At 42.9% G+C, this 12,481-nt stretch overlaps 1 protein-coding gene across 10 annotated transcripts in view; it reads left to right on the forward strand.

The window, feature by feature from the left end:
- Positions 1 to 12,481, forward strand: part of LOC109451776 (protocadherin alpha-C2) — a 134,126-nt gene that overhangs the window by 111,082 nt on the left and 10,563 nt on the right. Inside the window, exon 4 of one of the 10 annotated variants that reach the window (XM_074313660.1) lies at positions 5,890 to 5,969. The exons of the other annotated variants lie outside the window; for them this stretch is intronic. Coding sequence (XP_074169761.1) covers positions 5,890 to 5,954 — 65 coding nt within the window. The 3' untranslated portion in view covers positions 5,955 to 5,969. Of the gene's footprint in view, positions 1 to 5,889; positions 5,970 to 12,481 lie in introns of those variants that run through there. 10 annotated transcript variants of the gene reach the window in all.

Consider the following 12,481-nt stretch of genomic DNA (forward strand, 5'->3'; position numbering starts at 1 on the left):
GAAGCCATGATCCTTAAGTTTTTTGGAATCCATTTAGGAGAACTGCCAACAAGAATTTTTCCACTTCATGAGTGAGTGCAGCCTCAGGCGTTGTTCGAGAATTTAGAAAGCATGCCGTTCCACTAACCCGCTCACCCTCAATGTCAGCTGTTGTCATGGCAATGATAGTCCTGGGAGGTATGTGCGTATCCTTATTAGGAAAAAAAATGAGATCAGCGGTCTCTGTGGGTGGGGCAGCTCCCTCTGGTCAGCATCCTCCATTCTCACCTTGCATCTCAGCCCAGGAGAGCCAGCTTGGCTCAGAGGTCTCTGGATGAGGAAAGTGAGTCCTTCAAGATGCACTTTTACTTTCTGGGGGTGTGGAGCTCATCATGTCTTTCAGAGTTCTCTCCGTAGCTCATGTTATGTGTTCTGACCTAGAAGGAGGAGGGAACAAGATGAAGTGGAAGGGGAATTAGAATCCTCCACGTAGCCATGAAGCTCAAGTGTTCGCTCATCCATCCATCCATCCATCTGTGACTTTCTTCATATCCTAGAAGAACACTCTGCATCTCCTATTTTTAATGGGATGGAAATAAACAACTAGAGTGAAGACTTACTGGTTTTTCTGAAATGAAACATGTCTGTGTGCTATAAAGATTCTGATGTAGTTCTTTCCCTCCATCCTTTAGTTCGTGTTTTTCCTACACCAAATCTCCCAGAAGTGGTAGCGCTGGGCAGAAAGAATGCCGTCAGGGCTGGGACCATGATACATAATAAATGCATTTCTTCTCTAACAGTGCCCCAAAACAGAGATCATATGTCTCTTGAAAATCCGAGCCCATGTGCACCCAGATGTGTGCTCCTGGACAGGCTACCTAGAGACTGCAGTTCCCTCCAAAGCCCATAGATGCAGAGAAACCACTAAGGCAGGGTCAGGAAATGGAGACTTGGTTTACTGTTCCTTCGATTATCACTGATCCCTGTAATGTGCTGCTAGAGCAGTGCAGTCTGGCCCCTGAAAACGTCATCATTTGAATATGCCTTAGGAAACTAATACACCTTATCCTTCTTTTTTTAAGAGTGTTGCATGGGCCAGGTGAGTTTCTGAATTACCCTCCCTCCTAGCTTTCTCTATACCCCATCCTTTGTAGCTGGCTGTTTAAGCCCCTTATCAAAAGGGAAATTCAAGTTTCTACTGGGGAGATCCTCGTGTCAGAAAGGGCCAAAGAAGGGGGGTCACCAGTTCTGCCACCTGGCTCAGCTCAAAGATGACAGGCTACCTATGTATTTGAGAGCTTTGTGGGGAAGAAGTGGGAAACATTGCTTGCAGTGCTGGAATTGGTGGGCTTGGAGCTCTTCCTGGGAGGGGCTTAGACAAGAAGGACCTACTTAGGACCTGGGCTGAGGGCAGGGGAGTAGTGATAGCTTGTAATTCGTTTAAGTTTTCCAGTTCCAGCAAGCTTTGCCCTCAGCCTCACTGATTCTAGTAAACTAGAAATGAAAGCATGTCCCCAGAAACAGCAAGGATCTTTAATGACAAATATTTTCAGAGGAACTCAGAAATGAACTTGAAAGGTCATTTTCACAGAGATAGTCAACTTTGCAGTTGAGAAGGTCATTGCCTAATCTGGAGAAACATATTCAGGTCAAGCACTGCTAGAGACTAGGGGCCTCTAGGGAAGGGTCATAGAAGAGATCTAGTGCATTGCCAGGAAGCCAGAAAATGAGCATGTGGATTAGAGAGGAGCCTCTGTCTGCCTCAGCACTTGGAGCTTGTTACTCACAGTCAGAAAAAAGAGAGGGAGCAGAGATCGATGCTCTTCCACTCATGTCTCAGTGAGACTAAGAGCTTGCTCAGCTGCAGCCCTGCCTAGAATGGTCTATCTCCAAAGGAGTGGGCTAGGTGAAGGATGGGAGAAGGTAGTCCTGAGGATGGTGATACCAAAGGAAATCAGAGACAAAAGGATGTCTGTGCTGGTATTAAAACAGGAAATTGAGAGTTTTGTGGAAGTCATACTCAAAAGGTATAACTCTAGAAGGTTAGGATATGAAAAGGTAACTTTTAGGAACCAAATTTGGATCCACAAGAGAACAGGGATGATGAGAAGTTTATTGTTACTAGAGTTGTGTTCCTTGATTGCTGAATCCCAAACAGGGTACCCTGGGCCTCCAGATTAAAGCTACCATTGAATGTAAAAAAGCAACCAAACAAACTTAAAAAATAAGTAAAGCCTGTTCTGTACAGAAGAAGGTCTGAGCAAACAAATTTGTTGTTGATAGTCCAAGAAAGTCCACCAGCTTCAGCTTGCTTCCATCATTGGGTCAATCCTGTGTCCATAGATGTTGCTGTAGGTAACATCATGGGCCAAGGTGAGTAGTAAGGCCTGAGGATGTACTTCTCGCATCTTTTTGACCTGCATCATAGATACTGTCTTACCCAAGAACACATGTGTCACATCTCAGTTCCAATAGTCATCTGGCGTCACCTAAAGGTCTTGCAAGACTGGAAGCCTCAGCCAGTGTGAATGCTGCATGTCAGAGGGTTTGGGGGGGAGAATAGCATCACCAGGTATGCAATCATCGCAGAGCTGGACACCTTTGAGCCTGTGAGCTTGGCTCTGGGTTTGATGATAAGCCATGGAATACAGAGTTCCCTTCTCTTAGCCAACGTCTATTAGCAAGGACGTGTGCGTATTTGTATCAGTAGGATGGTCTTTGTTGTTGAAGTTTCACAGTCTTTACATCATGTGCTGTTGCCCCTAGGTTGTAGAAATAGTCTTTTAGAACAAGAGGACGGAAGACTTAATAATAGCTACTATTTAATGAGAACTGTGATACGTACTTTACATGCATTGCCTACTTAAGCAAGAGAGAAGTATATTATTATTATTCATGTTTTAGATAAGTGAGACTCAGGAATCAAGTGACTTCTTTTCAATCCAACAGTGTTTTTTGGTCACCATTATATTCCGAGTGTCTAGCACACAATGGTGCTTAGTCAATACTTTGTTGAATTCATTAATGAATACAATGGAAAAGGCAATATTTGAACCCCTGTCTGCCTGCCATTGAACCCTGTGCACTTAACTAACCCACTACTGTTACTTTATGCCAATGGCAGGTGAAGGGAATAGTTTGGTAACTTGGAGCAGACTGTTCACTGAGTTCCAGGCTGACTGTAAGGTCTGTATTAGTTTCCCATTACTGCTGTAACAAATTACCACAAGCTACGTGGCTTAAAACAATATAAATTTATTATCTGACAGTTCTAGCAATCAAAAGTCCAAAATGGGTTTCAGGAGCCTAAAATCAAGGTGGAAGCAATGCTGCATTCCTTCTGGAGACCCGAGGAAATGGTCCCTTTCTTTGCTTTTTCCAGCGTTTAGAGGCTGCCTGCATTTCTGGGCCCCTGGATCCTTCCTTCATCTTCAAAGCCAGCAGCCCAGCATCGGCAAATCTCTGGTTCTCCTGCCTCCCCATTTTATGTATAAGGACCCTGTGGTTACATTGGGCCCACTTGGGTAATCCAGAATAATCTCTCTATCTCAGGATGTTTAAGTCAGTCACATCTGCAAAGTCCCTTTGTCATGTAACATCACATTTTCACAAGTTCCAGGAATTAGGACATGGGCATCTTTAGGGAACAGCTATCTGTCTACCACAGGGTCTTTCATGCTCAGGCAGAGATGGCTGTATGTGTCTCTATGTGTGTGTAAATTTCAGTAGAGGTGAAGGTAAAATAAGGTGCGTTTTGGGACCATGAAAAGGGTGTGGCAATGTAGACTAGACTTTAAATGCTTTTGAAAGCTGCTTATTGACAGAAGTATGGTGCAGATTAGTTAATCACTTTGCTTTCCCTCCAAATCTTTACAAATTAAGAATAGATGCAAGGGACTAAAGAATAAAAGTTTAGAATCAAGTTTATTATTGGTCTGGAGAATATGATCTCCAACCTCCAAAATGCAAGGGAAGAAAATGAATGACAGACCTATCCCTTGGTGAGGATGGGGAAGTGTCCTGGGTTGATTACCAAACAGAGAAAGAATTTGAGGTGAGGTATGTCAGAAAAGAATAAATAGTGACTGCTGATGCTAAATTTGTTCAATCAAGAAGCACAGTCCATTTAATGTATGATTTATAGTAATCTCCCCAATTAGATAAACAACTTTTCCTTCCTGGGAAGAGTAAATAAGGAAGTGGAGCTAAAGGTGAGAGCTCCCTCCCTCGGCTACTCCCCACAGGACAGAAATGTTGGTTTGGTGGGTGTTCCCTTCTCTGTGGGCAGAGGTGGAAATGTGGAGACAGGAGGAAAATGGTTCCTACTACATTATTAAGGGCTAAGAGATTGTGCTGTCCCGGGCTTAAGAGTATTTTTCCAAAAGTTGGGGAGCAGTCAGGAAAAGACAGTACTCTGGGTCATCCACAGGCTAATCTGGAAGGAGTCAATGAAAGGGAATGCATGGTAGCCAAAGGCAAAGTCTCTGTCCCTAGAGTGATGCCAGGAGACGGGCAATGCATATTGCCTGTCCTGTATGCATCTACATCTGTGTATAGGTGAAAGGCAGATTAAAATGTACATCCATGGACCTTGAAGAAGAAAGTGCGGAGCCTGATCAGTGTGTTGGGGGTTGTGAGCAGTGGGGCAGAGGAGGTATTTCAGTCAGTATTCCTAAATCTCACTTGCTTTTCTTCAACGATACATCCTGTGTCAGGGTCAGGGGTTTAGGGTGGTTATAGGCTGATTTTATGAATGCACATATACCAGGATTTGTTTGTTTTTTTTAGGTGCATTTTGCTTAACAAACCTGTTCTCATACTAGCTACCTCCTTGAGATCCAGACAGGTTAGGCACTTCCAAAGCCTGGAGCGTCTCAGCACCCTCAGCAGAGCAGCTCTGGTTGGAGACTTAATCACCCCTCATGCCTCTGACAGTGATTAGGCGTAAGACCCATGAAAGAGCTTCCTTGGAGGTCAGCATCCCCTGCAGATTTCTTGTGTCACCAACATGTCCATCCAACTGCTGTCCCTGTAGTCTGCAGTCAATGGGGTGGTATTTAGTCGATGATCAGTGTCATGTCCATTTTCCTCTATTGCGCCAAGTATAAATTGAGTCTAAATATCTGCCTTGGGGAAATTCCTTCAGGGAGGATAAGCTCTTAAATATGCTCCCTCTAAATCTAGGGATTTAGAGACATAAATTAGCTGCCTTGGTCTTTTCTCACTCAGGTCGCAACCTTGCCTCAAGGATGCTAGCCTTGTAAATGATCGTGATTTGAAGGGAACTAGGAAGATCCTTACAAAACCCACCTCACAGACAGGTCCCTAGAACTCCACTTTCAACCAGCACCACCAGCATTATTTTTAAAATCCTTTCATTTATATACTCATTCATTCATATTCTCTCTCTCTCTCTCTCTCTCTCTCTCTCTCTCTCTCTCTCTCTCTCACACACACACACACACACACACACAGATAAAGTAGTAAAATATTAGAACATCATGTCCAGGAAAGTACCTTGGCTTGGCTTTAATATAGAATTTGGTTGGAACCGTCTATATAGTCATTAAACAAATATTTATTAAGCACCTACTTCAGGCCAATCTCTATTCTAGGTGATGCAAATACAATATTGAATATAACATAGTACTGTCCTCATAATCTAGTAGGAGGGTGACAGAACTCTAAAGAAATAAGATAGAAATATTACAGTGTCATGTGATAAGGACCATAATAGTGCCATCATAAGCAGGGCCAATGAGAGGGAAGAAAGCTGGGACAAACCACTAGGGCCTGTCTGTCCAGAATGGGATCCAGAGTCTGTTCTATGTTGTAATCAATACAAACCCCGTGTAAATGTGGTATGCTGCTTCACCTTTCCTGAGAGGGCCCTCTAAATTGTTTTCATAGGGCCCAAACCTTCCCTCAGCAACCATGAATATCGGACATTGTGGGAGCCCAGAAGATTGAACTAGGAATTTAAGGAACCAGGTTAGATACTATGTGACATTTAATATTGTGTATTGAAGGATGGTAAGCAGAATGTGGGAAGGAAGAGAGTTCCATGCACAAGAAACAATACATGCATTTAAAAAAACACCATTAAGTGCATTATCTGGGTGAATAGAATGAGAGCATTTGATGGGCCGGGTGGGATGGAGCACTGCTGGGAAATGAGATCAGAAGGGGAGACTGGAGTCATTTTGTAGGGCCTTAAAAATCCTGCTAAAGAACTTGTAGTTTCTTTTGCTGGCAATGGAAAACCACCAGAAGATTTGTTTGTTTGTTTACTTGTTTTTAAGAAAGGAGGCTCTGTGAACCCCCTTTGCTCTCTGAGTCTTCAAAAATCATGAATAATCAATTTAGTGTTTTTCTCTACCTAAACCAAGCATTGGAAACTAAGTGTCTAGAAATTTGGGCCCAAAAGGGAGGTGGTGAATGCAGCATTTTTGTAAAAAAGACTGGTCTTGGAAATGTTCTTAGTAATTCTGTGAACTTGGTTGAGCATGTCTGAGAAAATGTGGAGACTGAAAGGCAGGTTTGTTTACATTTTGCCTTGTGTGAGCTTCTTAAGGAAGGCAGCATGGCATTGCACACTGCTTCATATCCCTGTTGTACCACTTAATCATTGTGCCTCCAATTTATTAATGTGTGGAAGAAGCGAGACTATAGGCTGCTATAAGGATTAAATGAGACAATGCATGCAAAAATGCTTGCACAGTGCTTAGCTCAGGAAGCATGCAAATATGTTAGGATTTACTAAATTTAATACTCCTGGCACTTAGCACAATACTTGCCACACAATAAATAGGATTCAAATGTTTTTGCTAAAATCGGTGGAATGGTTTTGAAGAGTGGGGGATAGTGGTGGTGGAGAGGGTTCTCCCCGACGCCACTCGTTCTCTTGCTCCCTCCCCTTCTACTGCAGTGTTCTGACAGCACCTCCATTTTATGCCCTCAATGCAGGGATGTCACTGCTTGTCTAGAAATGGCTGCTCAAGCCTGAGAAGTGACACAGCAACACAGTGCCTGGGGTTGCTGCCAAATTTAAGAAGCACAGATTGTAACAAAGTAAGGAGGGAGGATGGAGAAGAAAAGTTTGAAAACCCAATCAAAGCCAGAAGCAGTGTTATTGTTAGGTGAAATGATTATGCCTCACACAGTTTAGGATAGGACAGACAATGTGAAACCGCTGGGAAGAGTCTCTGTCAAGTTGTGGTGCTGAAGGAGGAACCCAGCAGTGGGCTCTGGGGTCCAGGCAAAGCTGCTTCCTAGGGCTCTACACTTAGAAAGGCCCTGATTGGTTTCATATGATGCTGTCACCATCTTGAAGTTCTTAATGATTTTTAAACTAGGGACCCCCACTTCTATTTTGCACTGGGCCCTGCAAATTATATAGTGGGTCCTGGGTGCAGGCTATCTGGGACAGTGAAATTTTGTTTCAGTTTTTGAGCTAGTTTTTTTAACCTGCAGCTGATTAAAGAAGTAATGGCTGGGCTCATATCTTTTTAATCTCTCTCTGATTTAATTACCAAAGGGCAAAAATCATAACAAATTAAATCTGTACAGAAATAAAATGAATAGTGCCTTAATCCCAGCTCCATTCATGCTTCCCAGAAGTAACCACTACAAATAGTTTAGCATATATCCCCCAGATTTGTTATAAGTATAAACTTTTAAATACTGTATTATAAAATAATATGCAATGACCTTGTTGATGTAAATATTAAACAACACAGCATCATTTGCAAGAAAATATTCAAGTTTCCCTTAATCCCACTCCCCGTCAGTGAGGCAACCACTGTTAACAGTTTGTATGTATCCTCCAAAATTTTTTAAAATTAAAATATCTTTTTTTATAGTAGTTTTAGGTTCAGGGCAAAATTGAGCAGAAAGTACAGATAGTTCCCTCTTCCCCCTGTCCCCACACCCACACAGCCTCTCCCACTATTGCTATTGAGCACCTGAGTGGGACATTTGCTACAATCATGAACACACATTGACACATCATTACCACCTGAAGTTCACAGTTTACACTAGGGTTCACGCTTCCAAATATTTTTCAAATTAATTTTTAATCACATGATTTATGTATGAATGTTCTTTCTATGTTTATTAACAAACATGTGGGCTTTCAAAAAGCAAAATGGGATAAAACGGAATGCAAATTAAACAAATAAATTGTGGGTTTTTTTTGTTTTTTTTTAACAAACACCTTTCCACGTCAGTACATGAAGACCTACCTCATTCTTCTTTAATAAGGGTATGGTATATTGTATGCCTACATTATAATTTATCCAGTTTCCTATTGGTCTTTAGTAGCTATATTTTTTAAACAATGCAATGCAATTTTTATACATGTATTTTATGCATTCCTATTATTATATAGGATAGATTTCCAGAAGTGGGATTACTGGGTTATAGGATATGAACACTCTTTTATCGGGGTTGGACTACACTTGTACACTTCCCTCTGACCCCAACCTCTAGCTACTGCTGTGTGTCCCTTAACTCAGTGACATCATCACCACGGGACTTAGCCCTCAGGGTTGAGAATACTGGAACCAAGAGAGAAGAGAAAGTACTTGTGAATAATAATCAAGTAACCTCTACTTAGCACTTAACACATGTTTTGTGTACTTAAGCCAGATGTTGTTCTAAGCACTTTACATTAACTCTTTAATCTGTATATGCTCCCCCAGAGAAGAGTCTATTATTGTACCCATTTTAATGCTTAGGAAACCCAGACACCTAGGGTTACGTAAGGGCACACGTATGTCTAGTAAGTGGTGGGGCTAGGATGTGAAGCAGCGCTTCAATTTCTGAGCCTGTGCTCGTAAGGTCTGCACACATTGTCTCTCCACAGTGTAATGCCATCTTTATGCCCCAGTTTCTCTGCCTTGTTTATTCCTTAAAACAATGTTGTATCTATTCATTTACTTATCTTATCTTTTTGAGGGCAGGGTACCTGTCCTAATGTTATTTGTATGCCTATACCTGATTCCTAGCACAATGTCTAATTTATTGTACATAACAAATAAATTTAGTTGAATGAATAACAATGCCTCTGGGAGGTAGCTACTATGTCCATGTTACAGCTCAAGCAGCTGCAAGTCAATGTCACCTAAATAGTGTAGGAGAAAGAGTAGAAAGCAGAATGGCGGAGCTATGATTTTGAACCCTAGGCTTGTGATACCTAGTCCAGTGTGCTGTCTGCCACGTCCAAGCTGCCTCTTCCTGCCTGCTTCTGATGGTTCTGGAGAATGGCTCCCCACTTAGCAACCAGTTCTAAGCTGGAAATTTTCCCAGCTACACATTTTTAATGATCCTGGGGAGGGGCAGAGTCCAAGGGGAGGAGGGCCCCTGGAAAAGAGAACTCCTGGAAGTAAGGCGTCCAGGAATAGGTTGTTAAAGGGGGAGTCAGGTTCCTCGGAGGAATTCGCCTTACGAGTAGTAATAACACTAATTCTTTATTTCAGTTTCTGCATGCCAGACATCTTTCCCTATGATTCATAAGCATTGTCTCTGTTTAATGCTCATAATCCCCTCAGATAGATATGGTTACCTTTGTTTTACATATAAAAGAATGGGGCTGAGAGGCCAAGTGACTTGGTTACACACAAATAAGTGGTATATCTGAGATCTAACTCAAATCTGTTTGACCTCAACGTTTCGTTTTAAGCATCAGCTGCCCCAGGATATAACCCTACCCCCAGGCTAGCCGCGCAGGCAGGAGGCATTGTGAGAAGAAGGCCATAAGGGGAAATTGCCCTTCCTAGACTCTGGAGGACTTTAGCAACCAGGAAATATTGTAGAGAAAAATGTACAGCCTAAACCCTGCTGGGTTAGAGGTCACAGAAAGAAGAAACGGGATTATTTTTATTTTTTTTAGCTGACTGTGGAGAGCTAGCAAGATTTGAGATCAGCCATTCTGACTTTTGAATCTGGCTTCCTAGCATGTGATGTCTTTATACTTTTAACCTAGAAATGGCAGAGTTATTTTGGGCACAAAGCAAGAGCTGTGGCTTTAAAAATATGCCACTGTATTTATCTCTTCCGCTCCAAGATTACTGAAAATTAGCCCAGCTGTGGCCTGAGGCACCAAGCAGCCACAGAATCTTCTTCCAGATCATTCAGCCCACCAAAGCAGGTGAAACCCAGGAATGGCAGCCTCTGGGGAGTGGGATCAGATCAGCTTCCCCATCACTAAACCACGCTTACCTTCTGATCACCCACACCGTCCGTTTCCAGCTACTCTAGGGATCAGAATGCCAGGCCTGTGAATCAACTCAACTCTTTCTCCTCCCCCCATCCTCAAAGCTTCGAGGAGTAAAAAAAAAAAAGCAATAATAATAATATTATTAAGCTGAGTAGTCAGTGTGAGAGAAATGTTTTAGCTTTATTACCAAAAATTTTATTACCAAATATTTAGCTGTATCCCTCTGTGATTCAGAGCAAATCATCTTGGCTGTGATTTAAGCCTTCGGTTTCCTTATCTATAAAATGGAAATCTTTGTATATATATATATATATATATATATATATATATATATATATATATAATTCTTAAATGCCTGACCCATAATAAGCAATCGATCAATATTCATTAAACAAATGAATAAATCTTCTGCTGCTCTGATCTTACTAAGGAGTAAACTGTACTGAGTTGTTACTTTGTGCCAGGCACTGCCTTATGTGCTCTGTAAGGATAATTACACTTAATCCTGTAACAACCCTATGAAGTGGGTGCTACTGTCTATTTTACACATGAAAACTGAGGCACAGAGATACTAAATAATTCGCTACCTAATTTACATGATGTAGCCAGGTTTAACTAGTGTTCTGATTGTAGAGCTTAAGGTCTTTCAGAAAACAGGGAGTGTATTTTTACATGGCTTGTTTCCATGGAAAATCCTTTCCACTGTCAATTGAAGGACTAAGAAGCAGTGGGGAATTGCTGGAGATGCTAGCCCAGGTGGTTTGAGTTTTCTCCCCTTCTCTCTGAGCCTGGACAGGATTTGGATTTCAGACATGGTTCTGCTGTGTTTGTGGGCTGTAATTACTCACATTAACGTTGCCCAATTCATTAAGGATTGAGGAAGGGAGAGGAGGCGGGGCTTGTCTAAGCAGTCCATAAACCCCACAGATGGCCGGATAGGGGGTGGGGAGGGAGCTAGAAATGTTTTACAACCTGGTCTTTCAGCGGGTTTGATGGCGGATGCTTTTTGCCTTTTGGTCAGGCTGAGCATGTATAATTCTACAATCTGCCAAATTCTGGTACACACACACACACACACACACACACACACACACACACACACGCTGAGGAAGAGAGACAGAGACAGGAGACACAGATATGAAAATAGTTGCGCAAAGCCAAAGAAGGCTCAAATGAAATCGGAGCTGCCTGAGAGACTGCAGTGGCTGGCTCGGGTGGGGAGAGGAGTCACGGATGGGGTTGCGGGGGGCGGGGGGTGTCCCTGTGCAGAAAGCCTGGATGTTCACTCGCAAACCCCAAATCTGCACAGCCTTCCAGGTCCCAACTCTTCCCAGCACAGCCAGAGGCGGGGCATTCGTGCGGGAGAAAGAGCAAGCGGTACAGGGCAGCTGTTTGGTTGGGCCGGAAACGGCTGTAATAATTTAATAGCCTTTGCTGGCTGCACTGACCTAGCAGAGTGGGCGGTAGGCAGGCTCCAGAGTGCTGTCTGCCAAGATTGTCCTTGGCTTTAATCAAAATGATGGCTTTTCTGGAAGCTCTTTATTAACCTTAGCACCAAAATCCCAGAGGTGGTAACAAAGGGATGAATGGGGAGCGAAGAGGAGGGGCTGAAACCTGCAGACTGGGCCCCTCCTCCGAAGCTTGTCACTCCCCCTCCCACGCCCCTTCCCCCACCTCCACTCCTTTCCACTGATTCTATTATAACTTCGAGTCTCCTGCCGGCATCTGTCTCCCAAATGGTGACAAAACAGATATAATTATAGTAATTGCTATATTTGTATAATGCTTCAGAGTTTTCAAAGGGCCTTCATATATATCTCAGGATGTGGGCCTCATAATTGGAGTAAGACTGCCTAGATTTGAGTCCCAGACGCCACTAGTTAGTAACCATGTGACCATTAGTCCTCAGTGTCTTCATTTATAAACGTATATCTATAAAACACGTGGATACTGGCAGTATCTACTTCATAGGGCTCTTGTGAGGAGCAAACATTTTACTGCATGCAGCTCTGCTTAGTCCAGTGCCAGGCACAGAGGAAGTAAATGTTGGCGCATCCTCAACCTTGATGTAGACAGCAAGGTGATCATCCCCATATTTTATGCGTGTGGAAACTGAGGCTCAGAGATATTTGTGTACGTTGCCCAGGACTGTGTACTATTAGGTGACAGCCAGGACAGGCCCTCAAGATCAGAGGAGCAAAGCAAGATGAAGAGAGGACTGAAACACCTCCAACCTCCTCCAGCTCGTGCCCCTCTACGAGCTTTCCTGAAAGTAACATCCTT

Source organism: Rhinolophus sinicus, linkage group LG10, assembly GCF_036562045.2.
Source record: "Rhinolophus sinicus isolate RSC01 linkage group LG10, ASM3656204v1, whole genome shotgun sequence".
Lineage (NCBI taxonomy): Eukaryota > Metazoa > Chordata > Mammalia > Chiroptera > Rhinolophidae > Rhinolophus > Rhinolophus sinicus.